The sequence below is a fragment of the Lichenostomus cassidix genome, chromosome 13, assembly GCF_008360975.1.
Source record: "Lichenostomus cassidix isolate B80296 chromosome 13, HeHo_3.0, whole genome shotgun sequence".
NCBI lineage: Eukaryota > Metazoa > Chordata > Aves > Passeriformes > Meliphagidae > Lichenostomus > Lichenostomus cassidix.
The window spans coordinates 718,378-745,088 of record NC_139494.1 but is presented as its reverse complement, the minus strand read 5'-3'; the positions used below and the strand labels follow the sequence as shown (position 1 = coordinate 745,088).

General features: G+C 47.6%; 1 protein-coding gene across 1 annotated transcript in view; it reads right to left on the bottom strand.

The window, feature by feature from the left end:
* The window catches only part of FGF18 (fibroblast growth factor 18), a 73,426-nt gene that overhangs the window by 26,886 nt on the left and 19,829 nt on the right, over positions 1-26,711 (bottom strand). Inside the window, exon 3 of the mRNA XM_085073230.1 lies at positions 18,399-18,579. Coding sequence (XP_084929356.1) covers positions 18,399-18,579 — 181 coding nt within the window. The remainder of the gene's footprint in view (positions 1-18,398; positions 18,580-26,711) is intronic.

Below are 26,711 nucleotides of genomic sequence, written 5' to 3'. Positions count from 1 at the left end.
AAGACCAGAATCAGACCAGAATAAATACCAAGGTAGGTCTAAGAGATTTCTGTCCAACTTAAATAAAACTTTAGTAAACTCCTGAATCTGTATTTATGTGAAAAACAAAACAAACTAACACCCCCCCCAAAAAACCCCACTTGAGCCATAAGTACAATATTACTTGCTTAAGCCTGCACTACCCAGAGGTTGGTCACCGTTTACCCATGTTAAAAATTAATGTAAAATACTGTCATTCTAACATGGAGCCATTTGTACCCTTCTGTACATCTTAGAAAAGAAGATTAAGCAGTGGGAAATCAGACTTGACCTCTTGCAGATGTTTTATACATAATTCACCATAAGAGACACAAAAAATATTTTGGCAGTTGCTTCAGTGATGGTGAATAAACTTATCTAGACAAGATTCAGTAAAAGTGGAGGCGAGTAGGTTGTGTGCTTTAAAAACGCCTGGGCGGGACGGCAGTGAACAAATTCTGTCCTGAACTTTGCCACCTGCAAACTCGCCATGACTAAGACATAAGCCTGGAAAGAGAAACGTTCAAAATGTTAGCACAGAAATTCCTCTATCTCACCAGGGTGTCTTGCTGCCTCCAAACACAGCTCAAGTGGACAGTATTTCTACAGAGGCAGGAAAACTGCTTGACAAGCTGCCAGGCTCTGAGTCTGGAATTACTGAAGGATGAGCCTCAGAAAAGTTCAGAAGATCTGTTATGCTTGAAAAAGCACCTAAAATGAAAAATAAAGGGCCAAACCCTTGGTGTCTTTGATCATTCTCATTTGAATAAACTCCTACTGACACAGTCAAGCCCAACAGACAACGACCTCAGAACCTGGCCCTGAGCTCCTCGCTGAAACACATCCAAGGCGCTGGAGTCTCTCGGGTCTGGAAAGAGTGTGAACCTTTCCCGTCCCCGCAGAGGGTTAGAATTACTGCAAGAACAAACCCTGATGAAGTTATTTTGACTCTCTTGTTTCCAGTCTCAGCTGAACCCAAGAAAAACACTGATGTACACAAAAATAACAATAAGGAGAGGATGACAACCCCAGTAACCCTGTGTTACTCTCCTGTCTCTCCAGAGCTGCTCTGTTGGTGCCCAGGGGCAAGGACAGAGCACATGGACCCTGCAGCAAGCTGTTGGCTGGCTGCTCATCCTTAGGGATGAAGTAGGTGTGATGTCAGCACCACCATCTCCTCTTACCAAAGAGTCCCAAACACATAAATCTCTCCCATATACCAACACCATGATGGTTTCACACACTCCAAAATTCAGTCCACCCAGGTTCCACTGTTGTGTTTGTGACTGCTCCAAAATGGGGCTGATCAGGGGAAATGTGTAAAGCAATGTTTACAGGCTTAAGATTATCAAATGTGCCTGATACACAAAGATGTTCAGTTCTACTAAGCAGGGCTCTTATTCTGCACCAGTAAAAGCTGAAATTAGGATAACTAATTTTTATGGATCACGAATATAAGCGTGTTTATCCATTTTCTCAAAGGGACTCATTGTAACCTTCCCTTCTTCCAGCAAGTGAAAAATATGCTGAAAATAAAGTTGCAGGATGCTCTGGTGTTTTCAGTGGGATTCTTGTGGCTCTGAAACCCAGAGGAGCAGAGGCAGCAGCACAACCTACCAGGAGAAAATGTTCTGGCACATGGGGAAAATTCCTCTCTGTTTTAAGATTTTAAGCAGGGTTTGCTCTTAGAAATGGTGACAAAGACAACTTCAAAGATACCTGACTTCTTAATGCTTGTGCTGCTGAAGCTCCCTTTTGCCAAATAAAAGATAACGTATTATCTAATTAAGTACAGAAAATCATCACTCTTGGGTAAGAGGATAAGAGAGTGTGACTATTTGGGGGTAAGGGTTAAAAGAGATGGATAAGGATCTTCTGCAGCACCTGGGGACACCCATCTGGAACCAGCAACACCCTGGGGAGTGCCTCAGGGGAAGGACCTTGGAGGAAAGTCCTCTGCACCAGTCCCTTTAGAGAGGTTTCTCCCTACAGATATAGCACAGTTCTTACAACTATTCTCAGGGTAGGAGCAACAGAAATAATGCAACAACCAACACAAGTAAGGTATCACATTAACTCTCCCTTTAGCACCTTTGGTTTCACATATTTATTTTTGGAAACATTTATCACGGGATTTCTCTTAAACTGTTACCCCAGGTCCTCAGCATATGTAAGACTATATACTTCCATTTTACTGCATTTTAATTGCATGAGAAGTTTTAAAAGTCTTTTTTTTCTTTCCTGGAGTCATTTGGGACAAAAGGCATCTGGCACTGAGTATTTAAATAAGACCTGTCAGAACTGTAAAATTAGTTTTACGTTTTAATAAAGGTACTTTAAAAATCTCAAATATAATTCTGCATTCAAACCATAAGTGTTTGGATTAAGAAAAGCAGATCTCATGTTAAATCTTATATAAAAACTAAATCAAGTACAGAACTAAGCCAGTCCTCATCTGCGGCATTATAAACAAGAGCAGCAAAGAAAAGAGGTAATATGTCGAATAGCTTATTTTTTGGGGCATTCTGAGTTTGAAGAAGCAGTGTTGACAGCATAAGATCTGTATTATATCACGTTATTTGCTATTTATCTCAGTTTATCTAGAGACCCAGGCCACCTTCAAAGCTCAGACTCAACCCCATGTTTCCATTCAAAATTTTCTTTGCTCTTTCTGTCCTTGCTGTGCTGGAGCATCCTGCCCTCCTCTCACCAGTCTGAAAGGGTGGCCCTGAGGACCCACATGGTAAAAGATCCCAGGGGACATCTCTGCTATAGGTGTCCAGCCCACACCCATCCAAACTCAAATTGACAGAGCTCACTTAGCTTGGAGGACTCTTTGATCAGTTCTGTAATCAGCACGTAATTCACTCAAAAAATCTGCAGACAAACAGACGAAGGACAAAACCCAAACACAAACCCTCCTTCCAACACTTGCTACCCCACACCAGCGAGCACATCCCTCCTCCCTGCTGGGACACCTTTGTACTCTCCTCCTTTTCTCTCCCTCCACAACCTTTGGAGTGGACAGGGAACCCCCCACCTGTACTCCTACACAGACCTGAAATATTTGCAGGCAGCCCTGGTGGCCACATCTGTGTGCCAAGCCTGAGGAGCAGGGCTGCCCCCACCTTTGGCACAGGAGGACGAGGCCACCTTCAAACCCTGCCAAGGCAACCAAGTGCCCTCAGGTTTGCTGCCACCACCTGAGCTCAGCAACCACTGCAGGGATACTCATGGCCAGCACCCCCGGCACAGAGGAGCCCAAGGACACACCACAGCTATGGGACAAGGGACAGCTCCTGGCCAACAACACCTTTTCCAAGTGCTTTATAGCATGGTGCAAAGCTGCAGCCTGACCTATGCCAAAAGCGAGCCACTTCTCCATCCAGGGCCCTAAAGGAGCAAAGGAACCAGCTAACCAGCTGAAGTTTCAGTGCAAGCTCCTGGTGGGGAACTACCTGCTCTTTAAGGTCCCTTCCAAACCAAAGAGTTCTGTGATCCTAGGAGGTGGCTTTCCAGGTGCCCAGCAGGCCTGGCCCTCCTCTGAGGCCCCAGTGTGGACGAGGGGAGTGGGCAGGGAAGAGTCACAGGTGCAGCCAGGCTCGGGGCAGCCCCCAGCCCCCCAGCCATGCTGTCACCTCCCTGCCGCCAGCTGCCCAACCTGGCACTTCACCGCAGGTCACCTCCGGTGTGAGGAGTTAATGCTCATCCCCCAACAGGCGCGATGAAAAGGAGACAAAAAAGCAGGATGCTGGTGAATGACAGCAGTGGGTGGCCCAGCCCTGCACACAACAGGCACAGCCAAGTGTGTCTGGCACCAGACAATGGTGGGGCTGGAGGTGTGTGAGGCGGCAGCGGCAGCGCCGTTCTCACGGCGGGGCACCAGGCCATGTCGCCTCGCTAATCCACTCCCGCTCCTCACTCCATCTCTTCCCCGGGGTTGCGTTTGGTTTTTTCTGTGTTGTCCTTCCTGTTGGGACATTTGCAGCTCTGAAAAGAAAGCAGGTCAAACAGCCTCCAATTGTGTATTTAGTGCTTCCCCTTGGGTTTCCATGGCTTCCTTGCCATTTCCCTGCTGCCCTGGGAAGAGCAGCAGTGTTTCAGGGTAGCAGCCTGACCCCTGCGCTGTGCTGGGCAGAGTGCCTGATGTCAAGTGCTGCTAATGCGTTTTGCATTTGTGCTTGGGGGCAGGAAATCTCAACTTCCAGTGCCAAGGGGTTAATTATAATTTATATAGCAAGATCTCAGGCTGTGGGAATTTTTTTCTCCAGCTAATTAAGAGGTGCAATTACCTTTGAAAATCAAAGGGATATTCTGGTACCCTGCTCTGAGAAACAGATTACAGGCACTTAAAACACAAGGATATCTTTGCTTTTCTACATGTTTGTAGTTTTTGATGTAGATCATTAACAAGAAATTGTCACATTTCTGATCCATCATCACAATGTCCTGCTGACCACCTTATGGAAGCCACTGCAACAGGGTAACACAGAGCATTGGTGCTTTCCCTGTGATCACCTGTCCTTCCAGCCACATGCTCAGCTGATCCATCACCTCGGAGCTGCTCAGAGCTGCTCCGGCAAAACTTTCTGCTTATTAATTAACAAAGCTTCCTGATAACCTTGAGGTGGGCAGTACCTATACAGCCCAGTCTGTGCTCAGACCACAAGCTCAAGGCTACTTACTCCCAAAGCAAGAAGTGAATATTGTGAATTAATAAATATTGAATAATTTAATAATAATGACTGTATAATGACTTGTAAATATTATTACAAGTAATAATAATGAATTCATACAGTAATTATAATAAATATCATAGTAATCGTGCACTCAATATTACTAAGTTGTCCCATGGCAGTCACTCTGCATTGCCCTGTCCTACTCAGTGGTCCAGTGCAAACAGGAGAACACCACGCGCCACACGAGCCTTGGAGACAGTGGCCGAGGGACAGTTGGCAGCAGCAGTACCCAGGAGAGACACTGAGCACCCAGCACTGCTGGCAGGTCGGTGGCAGCACCGTGGCACTCCCTCCAGCAGCTCCAGCCGCGGGGAGATGCAGGGCGAGCACTGCTGCCCAGGCTCACAGCCTGCCTGGGGCCAGAGCATCGCTGGGAGCAAATCCATCCCTCCCACCAGCTCTTCCATCAGCTCCTTGCCTTCGTGTTTGTGCAGAGGCTTAGCAGTTACAGCTCTCTCTTCTCACCACTCCAGGAGGTGATTGCTGAGCCATTTGCAAAGGGTTAATGTAATTGAGTGTTCAGATGGAGGCGTGGGGGGCGGTTTGGGCTAAAGAGAGCAACGAAAGGTGCTGGGGAACCCTTGAAGTCCTGCTCTGGGGAGTCAGTAGAGTTACACATGCAACACCGGCTGCAGCCTCAGCTCAGCTTGGCACAGACTGCACAAATAGATCCTCCACCAGTCATTAGTTTTTAGGGATGCACTGGGCTATCACCCTCTGGGAAATTAAGTGCTGAAGTTACAAACTGATGCCATGCAGTTGTCAGCAGCCCACACATGCTGCAGGTCTCACACACCCACTGCAGCAGCCTCCACCCTGACCCAGAACACAGCCAGAAGCAGAGGTGAGGCTGGCAGTGGCAGGAAGACAAGCCCTTCCTCTAAAGAGGAGATTCCAAGAGGAACCTCTGTCCGTGTGGGTTAGAAATGAAGCTCATGCTAGCAAAGCCAGCAGGGGAGCTCAGCAGCTGGTACTCAACATCAGCAACTCTCTGCCATGACTTGATTACGCTGTGGCAGCTTTATCAGGCTGCCCTTTGATGTGCTGACAGCAGCAAACTGGCTGGGCTGAACTTTGTGGCCAAGCAGGAGGAAGCACACAACCCAAAACCACACCGTGTGAAGCATTATTGTTAAATTAGGTGGGAGATAACGCAGCTGACACCTTGGCATGGTGAGATGCCTACTGGCACTGCTCATCTCACAAGGAGTTCCAAGAAGCTCTTTTAGCCCTGACAATCAACTAATCTTACAGGTATTTCCATCCCTGGAAGCCATCCTTTGATAGGTGGCTGCCAGAGGAAGGGCACGTCAGTTGTCATAAGCCATTGTACAAGAACATCTACAAAACTACACAGACCTGTACCAAGCAGAGCATTTCCAGTACAACCAAGTCCCCAAAGGGAATAATCTGTTTCACTTCAGGAGACTAAGCAAAAATCTGGAAGGCTTTCCTCTGCAAAGGTTGAGAATAATCAGGGTAGAAGAGAGGATGGCAGTTTTTAGAGCATTTATTACTCTATACAGGAAGGCATCTTGCTCCTTACTGGTGCAGGCAAGAGGCTGGGAAAGGAACTGGCTCAGCCTTGGGAAAAGCAAGAGAGGGATTACAAAACTATGCCTGTAGTCTCAGCTTAACCCATGAACCTGCACAGCATTCAATGAAAAAGATTGTAAATGCTTCATCAGCAACACCACCAAGCTACATAGGAAAAAAAAATAAAGGAAGTGCAGATCCAGAGGGAAATAAATTTACACCAGCATTACCTTTCCCTACAGCTTGCTATTTATTGAAGAAGCAGCAAAAGCTTCAGTGCGCTTCAGAATACAAACGCTGACATGGAAATTCAGAGCCCTGAACCACTTTCAACAGGGAAAATATACTGACCGCAGTCTCTTTGGAGGTCAAACAAAATCAATAGCCTTTCTCTCCAGTCTGTCTCTAAACTAAGCTTCTTTCAAAGACATCCAGAGAAAATGGATCATCTTTTGTTGTTGTGTGTGGTTTTGGGTTGGGCTTTTTTTTGTTTTGCTTTTTTTTAAGTGGTCAAACATTCATAGAAGCATAAGAACTCCTTCCTCCCTAAGCATACTGAAAGGATTGTATAGAAGTCAACACTGCCCATCAGTTTTACTACACAATAGATAAGTTATCCACTTCTTGGGGAAGAAACCAAGCTGGAAGCTGCTTAGTGCTCGGCAAGAGGAAAAAATAAATCAATGCATTTGCTTGATTGGGGTACATTTAAAGCTGGTTGTCAATTAGTTCAACACAGTTTGCTGTTAGGGAGCAAAACAATTTAGCCCCAGGAGCTGAAGTTTGCTGCATTTCCCCAGATTCCTCCTGCTGAGAGACAGATATTGGCTGCAGCCAGGTCAGGCATGGAGGAGGAGAAGGCGTGAGGCTGAAGTCACAGCCACAGAGAGAGAGCTGGCCAGAGGGAGCCTGACATTGGATACAGCCAGACTGCTGGTTGCTTCTTGCCATTCTGAGTACACAGTAGAGCAGATTCGTGTCCAGAAGGGAGCAGAGATGATAGCTGGCTATCACACTGGTACACAGCATGCCTCTCCACTCCCCAACACACACCTTTGGAGATAAACTACTGCTTATACAACCTTGTGCAGATGGTATCATCCTTTCCACGTTAAGTGGGACACCCCAAGCTGAGAGAAAGGGAAGAAGGACCAAAGGGAGAGAAGGAAAAGCTTTGCCTATCTCCAATTTTTTAAGTAATACAAATTCTTAAAAATCTCAATACAAAAACCACAAAGGGGGACAAACCACAAAAGTCACTTCCTAAGGGTCCAACTGAATGCATCCAAAGGAAAATCACTGCCTTCAGAGCAAGGGATCACTGATGGCTTTACCTGCCTGTTCTGTTCTGACAATTGGGGTTGAAAGACACTCATCTAAGCAATAATTCAAGCTGAGAAGGCTCTCGAGAGGTCACCCAGCTCAACCCTCTGCTTTGAGCAGGACCACCAGGGCCAGGAACCATCACTCCTTAGCTGTGATCCAGCTCCCCTGCAACAGGTGACTCAGAGCCAGTGACATCCTGATCCAAGCACACCTAGGGGTGGCAGTTACTGTGTCACAGATGGGACTGGAGAGGGACAGACTGCAGCTGACTTGGGCCCCAGCACCAGCAGGACTGAGCACTGACCCAGCACAGTGAGCTGCCCCCAGACCATTAGCCTCTGGTGCCCTTGCAGCCACATCCATCCCCAGGGCTGGACTGCTGCTGGCAGAGGGCTGTGTTCAAGCCACTCCGTGCCTCTAACTCCCCCTGCAAGCACTGCACACCCTGACTCATCGCCACCTTGCACTCTCACACACCACAGGAAAGAGGGTTTGTTCCACCAGCCCACGTAAAGGGCACCTCATTTCTGAGTGAACACATTTAGCATCTTATCGATAGATCTTAGCCACATCTTGTGCCCACGCAGATCTAGTGGTGCCAGTGCTGGAAAATCCTGGGAAAGCTCAGAACAGGCTACAGCAATGCTGACCATCAAACATTCACCCCAACACCAGTAGCAGCAGGAACAGCCAAGGCTAGGGGTTAGAAACAAAAGTGCTGTTTCTTTGTAAAGCTTTTTTATCTCCCCTCCTCCAGCCCCCCAGGTGGGACAATTTACCCGGTGACTATAAAGCTCTTACATGTGCTTGTTAGCACCCCCAAATTAGTAGGTGTAAAGTCAATATCCTTTTGCCTATTTACTCCTAATGAGTCACCAGTCAGAAACTTCACTTGAAAAAAAGGGTTACAAATGCAGATGCCGAAGCAAATAAAATAAAGGCAAGAATCAAACGTTGCACAAAGGCAAGGGGCTGGGCACACTACACAGCACCAGGCCATTGTCACCGGCTCAAACCTAACAGCTTTGATTTGCCTCCCACCGGCTAAAATGGTTTGAAATGCAAGGTCTGAACAAAGGTGCAAGACACAGGAGGAATGGGAAGCACTGCTGGGCACTTAATCTCCTTTCAGTCTCATACAGGAGCTCCAGGAACGGCTCTGTTGAAGTCGATGGAGTTTCAGGAGTGTAGGAAAAAGGATAATCAAGCCTTGGCGGTAACAGAGACCCAGCCCAGTGATCCTTCCATGCAATCAGCAGAAATCTTATGTGGGATTTATACTGAAGTTACTTTTAGGCAAGTTCCTTCGGCACTGGAACCTGGGACAACGTTACTGGTCCCAACAGGACAAGACCAGCTTTTGGGAGCTGCGGTGTTCACCCTCTAAATCAACCCAATATGTGATTTGAAACAAGGAGCCCAAAGCATCCCCCAGCCTGCTTCAACACTCACCCCTGCAAACTATGAGCCTTGCAACTGTCCCTGACCAAGCGCTGGGGACACCTGGACATTATCTTTTAGATTTATCTGGTGTTTACATGCTGTCCTATTCCTAACCCTTCCCTGCTGCTTCTCTACACTGAGGACTTCACTGCCTCCAGAGGCTGTGGGCAACATCCCCTGATGCTACAGCTCCCCTCTCACGTTCAAACAGCAATTTCCTCTCCTACTTGTCCTTCCAAAAGCACTTGAGAACACCAGGTATGAACCAAACCACAGCAGCTCGAAGCCAGGATCCCAAGCAAGTGTCACCCACCATATGGTCAATTGCCATTGAGCTGCTCAGGAGTAACATCCTCTCCTTCTCTGTCCCACCAGCCCATCTTTGGGATGAGGGCCAGAGCAGCTGAGCAGAATCAGAGAACAGGACTCCTCTCCACAGTGCTACCTGGGGCCAGATCCTTCCAGCTAGCACAGCTGCCATCACTGCTGGACAAAACCCAAAACTCATCACAGCTGGAAAGTGGCAGGGTTACAGCAGATGGAGGGTTTTGTTCATATTGCTTTGGGATCAAAGGCCCCTTTTTTGGCAACTGCAAATGCAGAAGAGGAGAAGGCCTCTGAGCACACATTTCAGCTTGTGGAGACAAGGGCAAAAAAAATCTGAGCACTACCCAGTCATGCTCCAAGCTCAACCACTCCAGGCAGCATCCCCAAAGCAGCTACAGCACAGCTCAGGGAAAAAAAGCTCAGGGTACATTGAGAAGGTCTTAGCTCGTACATCACCATAAAAGCATGGGATGGGCTGGGTTCTGTCATGGGCATTCAGAAAAAACGTTCTTCAGGGACCGAAGTGTGCACTATTTATTGCTGGCACAGCTCATGAAAAGGGATGCTCACCGAGTGCAGCCACATGACCATCTCCCTTGAACCCTGACACCCCTGCTCTTCCTCACTGTAACAAAAAGTAGTTGTTTTTCCTTTTTTACTGGGACTTCTCACTGCCTTTACTTCCAGCTTGCCTTCCAGTTCTTGCGAGCACTGAGACCGCAGATGCTCTACACGTGTTCTCCTCTGCATCCGACTGGCAAGCAGTCTGGAAAATGCCAGTATTGGAACGGCCTGGACTCAGCGGTTTCTGAATGCTGATCGGACACTATTTCGTTCAAGCCACAGATAGTCATTTTTGGGGGGTATTTTCAGCTCCCTTTTTGGACTCTTCCAGATTGCCAAGCGTCATGCGTCAGCAGTTTCTCCTCTTCACAGCTTCATTATTTTTCACCTTTCTGCCGAGCCTGGGGCTCAGTGCACTTTTGTAGGGCCTGGGCGCTTCCCTGTTCTTCCAGACAGCCAGCAGTGCTACTGGCGTTGTTAATGTTTGCTGTGCTCCACCTTGCAGCTGCGGAAATTCCTGACTATCTGGTTTTTCAAAGGGCTGAGGTGAAATCCGAGTGACTGAAGTGCCTTATTTTTTTATAAATTTAACGCCTTTCTTGAGGAAACCCCGACCTGAAAACAGGAACAGTCTCACAGCATCTAAAAGCACCAAATAATTACTTCTAAGTGGGCTACCAATGTGGTCTCCATTACCACTGTCTCCTTAGCATCTCTCCATCTGCAAAGCTTTTTCCCTGCTGGCACCACAAGGTGAGGGAATGGTGCAACCTGGTTTTGGGATGAGGGAAGGACACATGAGGACATTGAGATAATGAAAGTCACACCACTTTGTTTTACATGAGGAACAAAGCTCCTTCTGCCTCCACTGTCTGGAGGGTCCAGGCCCAGTTTCCCACCACCCAACCTTGGCAAAGTGGAGCAGGAGATGCTCCAGGTGAGAGATGTGGCCAAAGCCAACACCATGATTAAGTCTCCAGGAAGCTGACTTCAGGAATCTCAAAGAATAACCGAGTGATGTTCCATGGTACCTTCAAGCAGAAGTGTAAAATTCACACCAAGTTTTGCATTTCCCATCCTGTCTTTAATTAGGCAGTTCTTAATAGGGTTATTGACATTTCTCATTTCTCACAAAAGTTTGTTACAAAGGAAAAAATCTCTTTGGTCACTTGACATCATGCATGGGTATGTTCACCAAAAGCAAAGTTTACAAGACCATTTGCTGACAAGGTTTTCCTTCCCTCCTCTCCAAAGTAAAAGCAATTCAAAACCCTTTTGCAAACACAGACTAGCCTGTTAATAGAGTCCTTTTAATTGCACCCCAAGAACTGACTTGAATTAATGAATGACTGGACAAATGCTTAGATATGGGAAAACCTCGACACAAAACAAGGTTTGAAAACAGACAACACACAACAACTGTGAAAAATGCAAAGGAGCTCTCTCAGCATATGTGCATAGAATCACTCCTGGCCTAGAAATATACTTAAAATTATGCAAACTTCTTCCAAAACTTCATCACAGAATCACAGAATGGTTTGGGTTGGAAAGGACCTTAAAGATCACCTCCCAGTGTCCCCCCAGCAGTCCCCAGTACACATTTCAGACAGCAGCAATCACTACAATGATATGTATGGTGCATTTCCAGAGTCATGGAGGAGAAAGCCCTAAGTTTGTTTCTGTGTTATCAGAGCCAGGGAAGAATATTTAACAAAGCAGCTGCTTGAGCTTCATGGTAAAGCACCATAAATACAGCAAGGCAGGAACAGATAACATCATATTGACCTGTCTTCAGGGTCTGGCATTCACATTTTCATAAAGTGTCTAAGAAGATAAATCACCATACTAATAATATTTGTATTGATTATCTAAACTGAAGCAGCAATCGACTCCATTGTCTCACTTCCTCTTAAATTGCTCACAGATGGGATCCTATTTCCTATTCTGCATTTCTAATGGAACACTTAAATCACAGCGCAGAATTATATACACACACAAACTGTTAACAAAAACCCTTTTTATGGCTTGCATGAAAATAAAGATTTTTCACTTTGTAGCTCACTTTCCACTCCACACAGAAATTAAAAATGACAAATTATCAGCAGATCTCTAAATTACCTCTCCTCATTATTTCTGGGTCCCTAATATTTGCTGACAGACAGGCCTATGCTTTCCAAACCCTGATCAGTGCTTATGGGGACTTGAAGTTTGGACACAGAGGTAAAAGGAGATTTTTTTTTTTCCCCAGGAAAGTCAAGGCTCTTTAAACTATCTCAAGATCCAGAAGTAGGGAAATCCAAAATCAAGGTAGTGTCAGAGGAAAAAATAAACAACAGGTGTTGCTGTTACTCTAGGTATAAAACAAGGACTGCTGCAGAGAGATTGGACTTCAGATGTGAGGCTGGTTGTAGCAGGAGCTCAGGACAGCAGCTACCAAAATCAAAAGTAAAGGGAATTGGCAACAAAATCATTGTTCAAATAGGTTTGTAATGAATCAAAATGCAAAAGGCTTGGATTTTTTCTTCAACTTCTCATTCTGCCTAAGCAAGGCTTTTCCCCACCCTGGCACAGGCACAGAATGTGGCAGAATAAAAACTAAAAATGTCTTCAACATACAGATGGTTTGTATAAGATGCTTACAGTGTGTTTCAAATGGAACTTTTCAGAGCCACCAGGAAGGTGAGGGCAGCCAAGACCCCTCACTGCCAGAGCAAGCTGGGAGCCCCAGCCTAGCTCCTGCCCCATCCTCAGCCCCAGCCCAGCTCCTGCCCCATCCTCAGCCCCAGCCTAGCTCCTGCCCCATCCTCAGCCCCAGCCCAGCTCCTGCCCCATCCTCAGCCCCAGCCCAGCTCCTGCCCCATCCTCAGCCCCAGCCCAGCTCCTGCCCCATCCTCAGCCCCAGCCCAGCTCCTGCCCCATGGGTCAGCAAAGCCCTGATCCACCTGAAGCTTCAGCTCATCCCCTCATCTCCTTTCAAGGGACAACTTCCCTACTGCCCCACTGCAGATAAAAAGAGGAGGTATTTTAAGGAAAGACAAAGTAATACAGCTCTCAGGGGCTGTTGGGCAAGAAGGGCAAAGCCCAGAGCCACAACACAGCAGCTGGACAGCGAAGGCTGCTCCGGCTCAGGCCAGTCCCTAGGACACATATGACTGTACAGCTGCCATGGTGAATGATCATCCCCTACGATGAGGTCAGCTCTGCCCCCGGGCTAAGTAAGTGAAAATAAATGGTTTAGAAGATAAAAGGTCTTTTTAAAAATTTATTTGTCTTGTCGTGATGTCAAAACTGTAATGGGAAGAGACTGGAGGCAGCGCTATGTCGGTTAAATGGGAAACAGCCACCCTGATGGTTCAGCGGAATAAATTTACAAAACAGATCCCTGCTCATGCGGGATTAGGGGCTGAGCTGCACCGACAGACAAACCCTTGCAAGCACCTGTTCCTGGGAAGAAAAGCAGCTTGGAAATACACGTGGAAAAATTGTGGAAATACAGCCGTATTTCACAAATCCAAATTGCTGTTTGGACTACATCTCTTATCTTTCTTGCAGATAAATTCTGAGCCTTTCAGCCGCAACAGTTTAGTGTTTTACTCCTGCTCTTCCCAGGAGAGGGATCAAAATTGATTTAAAATATTCCAGGAAGGGAAAGGGTTAATCAGATTTCCCAAGGCAGCTTGCTGTTAAGGTGCCAGAAATACTGAGGGGAAAGAATGACTTGCTAAAGATGGGACAATGGCACTGGTATTTTGCATTTGTTTTCAGGCTTTCACATAGAACAAATGGGAGTCATTAGTGAAATGAGTTTAGGGAGTTCTAAATTAGCTGTCAGGCTGCCAAACCCGAAGAAGTGCTATGTCAGCCACTAATTCTGGAGAGCACTGGATTACCCAAACCTAGGAAGGAATCCTGCAAAATTGAGAGTCAATTAAAGGAGACTATTTTGCTATAATAATATTTTCCACACATATTACACCTCCTCATGGAACAGAGCCCACTTCTACCACAAATGAAATCTCTGGCAGGATGGAGTGTGGCTGATGTCTAGACAGCTGTAATGTGCTCTCCGTGGGCAGGTTCACTGGCATCTCAGGGAAGCTCCAGCTTGAGCAGAAGGTGGGGGCTGCAGGCACATCACCCAGGCTGCAGTGGCCCCGGGAAGTAGACACGTATTTCCCTCAGCTCCTTGCTTTCTCTGTCCCACCCAAAAAGCACATCTGGATGGGGTGTGACGTCTGTCCCCAGAATGTGGAGGTCACACCCGGCATCGTGTGCACATCACCTCCTCCTTCCCTCCTTGGGCTGCCTGACCCTGCTGAAAAACCCCAGCTCTGTTAAGCCCTGAGAGCTCCTGTCTCACAGCAGCTCTGAGCTAAAACCCACTGAAGCCCGGGGAGCATTCAGAAGGCTGTCCTGCCTCAGTGACCAGAGCTGGGATGCTGAGATGTCCCACCTGTGCCATGCCCCTCGCACACGGTGTCCTCAAACAAAGCCTCCCTGCTGTAGTCTAGAGAGCTTGTGAGTGGGAAGGTTTAGAAAACAGAGGGTTTATCAACTCCTGAGGGACCAAAGAGTGTATTTTAAGGTGTGATGGAATGGATCCATGGACAAAACACCTCCTGGAACGTGCTGATCAGGAATGTACCGACACACACCACACCCCAGCCTTCAGGACACCCAAACACTCCCGCAAATTAAAGTTACCTCCACCGAGAGGAGCAAAGGGCTCGCAGCCTCTCCACTGATGGCTATCACTGCTCATTGCCCCGCAGGACAGCAGGAGCTGGGGACAAATTAATCCAAAAATCCCATGGCTGTGAAATACAAATGAGGCAAAAAATGCCTTCACCCAACCAAGAGAGCTCTGTCTCCCCAACTGCGCCGGATACACAGATCGTGAGCAAACAGGATAGAATGTCTTCTGCCTTTTGTGAAATGAAAATAAATTAAAGGATCTAAGGTTTCAGGTCACTGATCCCTCTCTTCCCTATCTGTACCATTTATCGGAGGTAGAATATAAAGGTTCCAGGTCCTTTTTTTTTTTTTTTGTCAGTACTTTAATGGTTGTTTTTTCTCCTTCACCCTTTCATTTTCTGAATGAAAGGACCACTTAGGAACCTGTAAAGTAATAATAAGCTTATAACAGGAATATTGTTTTTCTGGGCCAGTGCAAACTCTTTCTGAATAGGTTGAAGAGATTAAAGTAAAAATGCAATTTGTAAATAGATCAGTCCCTTAATTAGTTTATAGTCTGTTAAGAGATAATATTTTGCTCACATAGATCATCTGTTATCTAAAGATCTCAGAGCACTTTAGAAACATCAATTAAGCCTTAAAAAAAAAACAACCTTGGGAGATAGGTAAGTGTATTTAGATTTAATTAGTGTTGCTGTGAGCAGCAGGCATTATTATTAGATTTAATGTAGTCCAATAATTGACTTATCTGTTGATGGATTCTAATTCATCTGAGAAGGGATCAAATCCATCTGATTAAAAGGATTACATCGACTCAATTAATTCTATTAACTGACTTAATTTGCCATTTAATGATCTAACACACAGGGCCAGATCTTGGCCCCAAAGAATGCATAAACCAAAAATTACACACCGGAATTATTATGACAGCAAAATTATGCATTGCAGAGCATGCATTTTGCCTTGCACAAGACATTTGCACACCTGGAAAAAACAGTCAAGGGGGATTCCTCCGGCTGGATCCCCGCAGAGCTGCAGCATCATTCCTTCCCTGAGCTAGGGCTAGCTGCTCATTCTGCTCTACTTGGGGTGGCTGCTTGAAAAGGAGCAATTCCCTTCCTGAGATCTGCCACCTCCCCTCTGTTCTGGGCATTCTCTGCAACCAAGAGGTGAGAACTTTTACAGAAGTCAATAAAACCTTGCAATAAAAGTAACCTCCCTTCAAAGGCAGGACAGCCCTAAAAAGCATCTGGACACTGTTGTGAATGTCAGGGAAGACGGGAAAGAGGTGCTAAAACATTATTTGCTCTCCTATCCTTACAGCAGGCTAGTGCTAAAGGGCTGGTGATGAGCAGCAAGGACCTCTGGCCTGGCAGAGCTTCCCACGCGAACCTGAGCCTGCCCACCCCTGAGTGGGAGCGAGCTGTGAGAACTCCTGGCTGGAGCCGGCTCACGGCACACTTTCCCACTCTTGTCTCTTGCCTTTTCTCAGACATTTCTTAGACTTGCTTGTCCTCCCAAAGCCTTCCCCAGGCTGCAGTCCTTAGGCCACCAGCCCACCTCAGCCTCAGCAGGGCGAGGCGGCGCAGAGGCCGTGCCGCCCGAGCCTGGGCCACCCGCCAGGGTGACACGGCCCAGAGGCCAGCGGGCACCTCCGCAGCGTGCCCGGCTCTGGCACAGCGTGCCAGCACGGAGGGGAAGGACAGGGAAAGGGCAGGAGGACACGCAGCCATCTGCCCCGTGGGAGGAGAGGTGTCCTCCAGACGCAGAGCTGACCGGCGAGACGGAGATGTGGATCAAAAGTTTGCGACTGTTGAGATCCCTAGACCCGGTTTAAGCCTCTCTCTGGTCTTGATCAAAGGTTACTCCATAATAATGCATCGGGGGAGGGGTTCCTGGCACATAATGAGCCCTGTGTCATTGCCTTTGTGTCCAGGTTTGGCTGTAACACAGATGGTTCTCACTCCAGTAACTCCGACATCTCTCCCCCCTCCGTTATCCCAGAGAGGAGCTCTGCGGTCACACCCTGGATCGCCGTGTCCCACCTCACTGTCCCCCCGATTATCATGCTCCGAGCGTTCCGCGCCAAGCAGGGCGATGAGCAGATTTCCATAGCCTTTCCCAGGGCTGGGGACGAGAAGGCTCCGCAGCCTCAGCGCCTGTGATGGGGAGGCTGCGGAGAGGGAGCCGGGCGGGGCTGTGGGGTGGGCTGGGGTGGCAAACAACCCCATGGCCCTTCGGCAGCCAGGAGGGGGTTTGGTGGCAGCCAGGAGGGGGTTTGGTGGCAGCCAGGGATGCAGGAGCTCCCCGGGCGGGGAGTGTCGGGCTCTGCCGTGGCGCAGCACCGCCCTCGGCCACGAGCGCTCCCGGCCGCGCGGATTTGTTGTTCAGACACGATTGCATATGTATGAAGGGGACAAGATGGGCTTTGACACATAAATTAGCACTTGTCAGCTGCTCCCGGGAACACTTCCCTGATGCACCCACTGTAAATGCCGCCTTCTTTCACGGAGTGGAAAACTCCATCACGGCACCTGACAGCCACGGCGGGCAGGAGACATCCCCGGGCGGCGGCAGCGCCCAGCCACTCGTTTACATATCAAACCTCGGGAGGATGAATGCAATAAAATGACACAATAATTAGCAGCCAAGTGGCACTTTTCACTCCTGTAATATCTGGAAATTTGGGAATGACAAAGGACGAGGCTGATGAGACCTCAGGGCAGGACTTTGTTGGAGAGATGGGGTGACTCCACACAAGTGCCGTGGGCGGGCACTGCCTACCTGCCGGCTCTCTCTGGCTGTCGCTTCCCCTGGCACAGCTCACGCTGCTCCTGCACCCACTGCGGCACTGGCAGCAGCTGCCTCTGTGCCCAGGGTGTGCCTCATCCGTCCTGAAGCTTCCTGAGAGAACTGCCCCCAGATTTTGACCTGCCATCCTCACAGCTCAGCTCAACCTCACCAGTGCTGCACCAGACAGTCCCACATGAATGGTTGTGCCAGCAAACTCACACACACACACCTCTGAAGCAACACAGGCTGCACATGCCAAACACAAACAGGACCAGTGTTCTGAACAGCCCTAACATCCTCCCAACAGCCAGCTAGAGCAAAAGCATCTCAGCTGCAACCATCTCAAAATGAACCAGAATCAAGACATTTTTTGTAACCTGGCCTCTAACAGCATTTCCAGCGTGTTGCTTGTGTGCAAATCGCAGTGAGAATACTTGGATGCACTGCTAGCACAGGACAAGTATTGTTTTTCCTGCAAGATCTACATGCTCAGAGATTCAGCTTGAGCTCTGGGGTACTCTCAAATCTCTCAAAGTCTAATTTCAGTTCAAACCAAATATCCCACCATCTGAAAATATGAGAGTGCTTCATTTAAAAACTGGATTCACCCAAACACAAGCCCAAGAGTTCATGGGGAAAGGACTTCCCCAACCACCAACTTAGGCATCATTCATGAATTGCAGTAAGCACACTGTGAGCTCATGTCTTGGGCAGAAAGACATTCTTCTCTTCAACCACATACTAATAAATTGGGGCATGGCAGTACTGTGGGAACTGCCTGCAGCTGTGAGGCAGCTCCAACAAAACGAATCTCATGTTCTTAACCTGGAAAGGGTTTTTTCCTTTTATCTTGTTTTTTATTGCTCTCATTATATTTCTCCCAAGAGGTTCTTAGCACAACATCCTGGATTAAAGCCTTTGACCTGAAGTCTGGGGGATCCCAGTAAATATTCTTACCATATTTATCTCCATCTTCTCCTTTGGCACTGATCCTCCTGCCGAGCACTTGGATGTGCTTCCCACTTGTCCTGCTGTAGAGCTGATAGAGCCGAAGCTGCTTCCTGCTCACATCGTCCCTCGCTCGCGTCTGGTTCTCCACGTGTATCCGAAAATCCACGTTCTCCTCAGCAGCAAACATCTGCCAGGGATGGGGAGTGGGGAGAGAGAACAGGACAGACCATGAACACAAACCTCCTGGGCAGAGGGACTGCATGCCAACCTGCCAAGGGCACGTGGCACTGGGGGACTCAGATTTGGCTGCCCTTCACTTGGCAGTGGTTATCAGGAACTCAGTGTGTAATCCTACCCAGAGCTGGCTCTCCACAGTAAACCAAACCTGGGGGTTTACAATCAAACTGGGTTTTTTTAAAATGTCTTCTTGGCCCTGCTTTGATTTAATCCTGGTCAGCCACACTGACCATAAATTAGGCTCTCCATGTGCACAGCCTCTAGCAGATTCCATGAGCACAAATTGGAGACTGGGGACAGACAACCCCTCCTCAGAGACTTGGTGCATCACCTACAGCAGCTGCACTGATTCCCTGGATTAAATGCAGAGAAAAGTAAGGGGAAAAAACTATTTGTGCTGCCCTTAGCAGACTGGACTCGAGCTTTACACTGGCCTAAAATCCACTACAATAAAAGTGTCACTTGTATGCTCTTCAGCTGAACTGTTTGGCCAGCTCTGCTCTTCAGTGAAGCCACCTCACTGGTCACCATCCATGGATGCATTTCTGTCCACCTCAACAGGGTCACAGGAGATCTCTCTTGAGGAGAGAACATGAGGAGTGGTGGGAATCAAACTGGTTTGTTCCACCAGTGGCTGTGATCATCAGGGGTCTGACTGCCTCAGCCACCTCATCTGTTTGTTTTGGCCAAGGGAGTAAATTAACCTTAGTTCACTGCAGCCTTAAAATATTACCATAAACTTTTTGTTTAGTCTCCCATCTTAAGTATTCCCAAGAAATACCAAAACAGGATTCCCACTTTTGCTTCCAAAGAGTAAAGAGGAGTCCTGACTTGCCCAAGGTGAGAGGACCTGAAAACACCAATGTTCTCAAGATGCCCTCCCAAAGGGGAGACTGGGCAGCATGCACCCAAAAAGCATTTCACACCCAAACAATATGAAAGCCCAAAAATTGCTCCATGATCTGTTCATCGGTGATCTGTGGAGCATTTGCATCACAGCATTCACACTGTCCACTCCAAACTCACAGATGGGCAACATTTTGGTGGCAGATTCCCTTTTCAGGACAAAAAATAATCACTTAGAAACATGGCCTGCAAGCAACAGTGTTCTGATGTATCTGTGTGGGGACAGAACTGGCAATGAAAATGAAAAAGGTCAATAAATCCTTCTTCTGATCCATTCCAGATGAGAACACAGAAGAGCAAGTGGCCACAACACACCAAATAGCCCCACTTTAGCATCCTGCATGTCATCTCATACCAGCAAATATTCTGAAGCCTGAAAGTCAGAACCTCAATAGAACTTTGTGGCATTTCCACTTATCTAAGGGACATCCAGGTCTGCAGCAGGAGGAAAACTTCAGGCAGGCAGTGCTGCTTAGCACTAGACCTTCAGAAAGCACCCTGAACCAAACCCATGTTCAGCACAGTGGCAATAGCAATGAAACTCAGAGCAATATTCTGGGATCGCCTGTGGTGCTGTTATTAAAAGCTGGGATTTTGCTATTTGAATTTTTGGAGAGAAAGTGATTTAGCTCTGATCTTACTGTCAGAAGCTCATAGGGATCTGAAGGCAGAGACACAGGCTGCGCAAAGGGAGGCACAGAGTGATGCTGGGACATTCACAGTGATGGCAGAGGGGACAGACAGGGTCACAGTATTTCCCATTCTCAGAAAACAAGGCAGCCAGGAGCTGTGGCCCTCTGCTGAGGATGCAAGAGGCGGAGCAGCTGTGGCACCTGGCCAGAGGGCATGGCAGGGTGCCACAGTGGGATGCTGACAGAACTCTGGTCAGCACAGAGCTGGGCTCTGCTCGCCCTGCACTCCCCAGGCAGCTACACCACAGCTACACCTGAGCACAGCAAGCAGGACTTGGCTTTTGACAGAAATAATATTAATTCCTTTTTTCCTTCTTACATATTTTCTTGCTTTCTTTTCAAATGCCATTGTTGCAAAGGATGCTAAACTACCAAACCCAGAGATGTTCCAGTCATGCTGACAGTCTGCCTCGTGCCCACAAAGCAAGGCTATTGGCAGTTAAAATACTGGCTCCATCATTTTAAGATTTAAAACAGATTTTAAATCAAGATGACGTCGTTACACTGCTTTCACCACATGTTAATGAATTTCACATTTTTCTAGGGGGAAAAAAAAAACCAAAACAGGTGGGATTTGAAGTGGGGGGAAGGGCAGGTTGCTTTGCTTTTTTGGAAACTCCCAACAGAAAAGGCAATCTGTTTTCCAAAACATGCCTTAATTCTCTTCAAATTGTCTCTGGAGCCCTCACACTACGGAGGCCCCAACCCACAGTGCAGTGCCTGGGTGGATTTGGGAGCATCCTGCACTGTGCTCAGCTCCAACACATCACCAACATAGCTGTGCCTGTTTGTCACCACTGCCCTGCCTAAGATCAGCTAAGTGCCCCCTCCCTTGGCAAGAAGGGCACCAGCAGCACAGGGGATGATGGCTCCTCCTCCCCCATCCAAGCACTTGGCTGGCATCACCCTCAGCCCACACCTCAGCCAAGCCCAGAAGGAGCTGATGGAGGAATCAGCAGGTGACGCTGACCCCGAAGTACAGCCAGCCCAGTGTGTGTCACTCCATTGCTTCCCTAGGAAGAGGCCCAGCTCTGACCCAGGGAAAGAGTCCTGGAAGAGGAACATGCTGCAGTTTCCCCTTGCAGCTGACCTGTCCCTTGGCCAAGAAGCCACAGTCCAGAGCAGCAGTGAAACCATCCGGATTGAGCCGCCTGCTTAAAGATAAGCTCACACTTAACCACTCCGTGGAAACAGGATGCTCTGCTGGACTGTGGCCAAGGGGAATTAACCGTGCCAGCCTGGGCTGCATCTGGCCTGCAGCAGAGAATATCAATACCCAGAAATAAAATTTCATGCGGTGTTGATTTCATGAGATAAAACCTATTTGATCATTGCTCAAATCCACTCTCACAGGACCCCTTCCCTACAGGGTGCACTCCATCAAGCAGCAAACCTCTCTGAGATAAGAAAGTCCATGTATATATACCATAAGAGAGACTCTTCTATAAATTTCAAAAAAATTAGTAACATATGTCTCCTTTGGCAACTGATCGCCAACACTCAGTGAAGAAGGTCACCTAAAACCAAGTACATCCACCCCCAAATACACTTGAATGCAGAAAAGTCTTCAAGTCCCTTAAACTAAAGGGCTTTCATTCCTGTTCACCAATGCAAGTTTTCCTTTTTTATTTTCACTACTGATATGCTATTACTGCATATAAATGTATCATATACAAAACAGCAACCTTTTTTTTGCCTTTCAGTCTGATCATCCACACCTCCATGCTGTAGGCAGCTAAACAGACTCTGGGTCCAGATCTCCACACAACAGGTCACTGAAGGGATGGGCTGCTTTCACCTTCTAGTTCCTGAGTAGCACTGTGGACACCCTCGAGGGACAGGAGACAGGACTCCAGCAGGGATTTGGGGTTGTATTATGGTCTGTCTTGCATCTCTCCAACTGCTATGGGCTGCTGTCTGTGCATGCTGATTTCAGCATCTCAGGACAGTGGTTCAATATAACACCATCTCATAACTCCATCTCATTCTTTGGCAACAGTTTATAACCTGCAAGATCCCAGTCGTTAAATCAGAGCATTGAATTTGGTTTCATTTTCACTCCACTTTTCCTTTTCCATCAGCTCCTTATCGATTTATTATTTCTTTGTCACTACAGCTCTCAGGGATAATATACAGCTACAAATACAGCTGGCAATACAGAGTTTGTGTAAGGGAATAAATAACATTCCTTCTAAAAACAACCATCACCTCAAGCCACAGATGAAACAGAAATACCTCACTCCTGAAAAGAAGCTGATCTCCCTCCTCTGTTGTACTTGCCCAGTCATTCAAGGCGGGAGTATTCAGTCCTACCTCCTTTCCAAACGGCCAAAGCAACCAGAAACGACATCTGTCTTCCAGAGAGTCCACAATGGGAGATTTTCAAGTGCTTTTTTGCCAAATGATTCTCAAATAAGAGTGGATTTTGTTTGAAATGGCTTTACAACCATCCTTCAGCTTAAAGAACAACTCCCCTGCTTGTTAAATCCCAGACGGAGGGTGAAGGAAAGACCATTTTGCTGATGCAGCCTAAGATTTCACTGTGCATTAATCCAAGAAAAGTTTGAGAACGGCAAAAGCCTCCAACAGCAGCACTGCTCTGTCAGTTCTACACAGGCTTGTGCCCCATCTCTGCACTCACAGATGCTTCCCTGTGAATGGAGAGCAATCCCAGCCCCAAGGTCAATGAAACTCTGGCCATGCCAAGCCATGTTTATGGGATTTGGCTTTCCACTCCACCAACCTTCACACACTTTGGATTTTCTATTTTGAGCTCTCCAGTAACAGGGGATGTTAATCTGTTATTGTTCATGTCATAAAGCGTTACAGCATGAGATGTCCGAGGCCCACAGCATGGCCAAGTTAGCTGAGAGCTGGACTTCAGAATTTCCTGGTGTTTTCCTATTTATGTTACAGAGTACTCAACAGAGAGCAAATCATGTGTCATTCCCCCAGCTGAACCAGGAATACAAAATCCCTCTTGCTAAGGGCCATACCGATTGCAAATGATAAACAAATCAGGCTATTCAAAGTCCTCTCAAACCCCATCTGATAAGCAGGAAATACTTATTACCTTTCAGCCATCAAATCAACCTAATATTAATGATTTTCTCCATGACCTTTGAAACACATGAAAGTTAACTCAATAAGGTCAACAAGAGGATATCCAAGGCAGATCTCTCACAAGCCCTCAAAGGCAAGTAACAAACCACTTTACTTCCATGACTTTGGCAAAATTCCTGTATGCAAATTACAGCAGGATTTGCTAGCTCACCATGACAGCCACACTCGGCACACAGTGAAACAAAATACACTCCTTTTTTTCCATTTACCTGCAAGGTCGATCCATCACCAGGATATTGTTACCTTTGTGTTACAGAGCCTAGTCTGGAGCCAGACAGGAGTGGATGAGCACTGCTTGCGCATAAACCAAACCTTCTTTGGGTTTAGGAGCACTTTTGGAAAAGCAGCTCCATGCTCAGATATGCAGCAGGAACACAGAGCAAAGGGAGAGAGCACTTTGGAGCTCTGTGCATCCAAGGGGAGAGAGGCCGTGGTGCAACAGTGCTAGAATTCCACAAATGGAGCTAAGCTTTTCTTATCTCATTGCTGTTTCCAGAAAATTGTTCATATCTCAACCTGTGATGTTTGGCTTTTGTGCCTCCAGTTCTTCTCTGTGTCACCCGTGGAGGTGGGAGGACAGAGGGAGCAAGCGACTGGCAGCAGCATTTGGAGAGTCTTGGTGGGAGAACTAAACTGGGGAGCACCATTCCCAAAGCACAGCACTAGTACCAACAGTGCCCTTCAGCTTGAAAAATGCTTTTCCTCCTTGTGCTTCTCTTTGCAATGCATTTGGGCTATTCCCTTTCCCTCTGCTCTCTTCCCTGCCTCCACCTCACCACGCAGGGGCAGGAAGAAAGCCAAGAACAGACCATCTCCACCTCCCCTTGTCACAGAGGGGCTGCTGCCTGCACAGAGGGTGAGTGCCAAGCACTCCCTTGGCACGGCCCAAGCAGGAGAAGTCAGTCCATCATGGATAAAAACCCAGAGCTCTCCCTGTCCCTGCACAGATACACTCTGGAATTGAGCCACGCATTTCTTTGACTTGAGCATTTTCAAGTTGCTGCAGTAGGTGAAATTCAAGGAAGTTTGCTCTTTGTTTAATGCACTCTTCAGTGAAGTGCATGTAGGGATGGAGCTAGAAAGGAGAAGGAAACGAGGTGATGAGGGGGTCAAGCCTGCCCATCCCTTTGGATTTCAGAAATGTTAAACAAGACCCAAAGAGAACACATTTCCAGGGCTTGGAAAAGGGGACATACAGCTCAGTGAGGTGACACATACTTGGATCCCAAAGCCACATCCCAAAGCAAGCAAAGCCTCCTTTCCTCCAGAGAGCTGCCTTGCACATTCAGAGAGGCAGATTAAATCTCCTCGGGCAGTGTCAGACCTCTGATCCCTGTGAAACACAGAACCTCTGAGAAACACAGCCATCACTCAGCCGTGCTCCCCAGCAGCTCCCAAGACCCCAGCAGCTGTCCAAGCCATGCACCACTGCAAAAGCAACACGTCTGCTGGCCTTGGGATTGCAGACAGTGCTGCTGAGCCTGGTATCAAACCAGGAGGGAGAGCCAAAAAACTGGAGCCTGAGAGCTTAAGGAAAAGGATGTTTTATGGCCCATCAGTCAGTGATTTGGCCATTTTCTAGAGAAAGATGATGCTACCATCAAGAAAATTAAGTTTTTCCTTTTGATGAAGGAATGAGACATAGCCAGAACTGCTGAAAATGCTTTTTTTGTGATATAGTGACATTCTAAACTTGTTGCACCCTGGGAAATGGTTAATCCTGGGGAAGAGCAGGGTTTCAGCCTCAATGAATGACTTTCAGGACCATAGCTGAAGGCAGGATGGCACCTGCAGCCAGCACTGCCCACGGCACAGCCCAGCACCAGAGTGCTCCCAAAGGGGCTCCAACACCCCCATCCTCTCACCTCTGCCTACCTGTTCTCACCACCGTGGAACAGGCCACTGCCAGCAGCCCCCAGGTGACATTACTAACAATGTCACCATGAGCAGCAGCAGCTCAGCCTCCTGCACAAGGCACCCCCAGTGTCCCCTGTGCCCCTGAGCTGTGCCCTGGTACTGCAGCACCAAAGGGGCCAAGACTGAGCCCCTGCCAACACCCAAAGGCAGCTCTTTCCCAGTGGCACCAGTTCCTGCTGCCTGTGTCAACCAAAGCAAATCAACTCCATGCATCTCAGCTGAGGGAGATCTGCAGGACACCACAGCTTGCCACGGGCTCTTGACAGTTTGAGTCTCCAGAAATACAATTCAGAACTTAACTCTATTTCTTATTTTTCCCCAGTCGTGATATATCTTTATTATTATTATTATTATTATTATCATTATTAGGCTGGTATTATTTTACCACAGTATCCATCAGGCAAGGAGCAAGCAGGGCTTTTTCTTTATTCCTTTCTTTCTTTGTCTTTTTTTTCTTTTTTTAATGCTTGTTATATGTCTGCTACATACTTCCTCTCCACACAGAAATATCCCTTCAAAGCTTGATATTATTGAGCAGCTTTCAACCATGCCCAGCAGAGCCATGTATTCTCTGCATTTGTCTGGCCTTTGTTTCTAGGAATGAAATACCAATGGCTGAACAGTGTGACTTCATTTTACTCCTTCATTCCAATACTTGTTCTATTTCTATCCCACTGCGTCAAACTCACCTATTGTGAGACCTCACCGATTTCAATTACATCAGGGATTAATTTGTTCCATTGCGTTGAAGCTGTTAATACAATCCTGGCTGGCTCTAGATTAGAAAAGGCATGGTGAGACCTCCCTCGCAGGCAGTGTGTTTAACAGCAGTCTTGATCTTCAGTTTTGTTCGGCACTGGGGTGGTTTTTTTCTTCCCTTTGTGCCCCTTTGCCCCTCTTTTCACAATCTTCCCCTTCCTTTCTGAACTGCCCTTATCAGAACTGGGTGGTCCTGACTTCCCCTGTGCCTGGCAGAGTGTTGCCTCCCAAAGCTGCTGCTCGGGGCTTGCGAGGGAGGTCGGCGCTGGAAGGTCTGACCTGATGCTGCACAGCCACGACCACTCCAGCTTTGGCACCTCATCTCCCCCAGGATCATTTTGGAGGGTGACTGCAAGTCCCCATGTACTCAAAGGGATCTGCAGGTGCTCAGCTTTGCAGCTCTGGCCAAAGTCTCGAGGGGGAATGGAGATGCTGGAACGTGGATTAAAATGGACCCACTGAAATGCACATTTATCAAGGGGCACTGGTTGTTCTGTCCAGGCTTCCCAAACTGGGACACAATGCCACAACCTAGCTTTGGAATGTTGCCCTGTGGTCTCACAGGACTGTGATATCAGTGATCCCAGCAAGCCTGGCTCAAATTTGTTCTTTTGTACATGATTTTGTCTCAGGATGAGACACTGGTGCAGGAAGACTGAATGGGTGCAAAGCAGTTCAGCTTTGC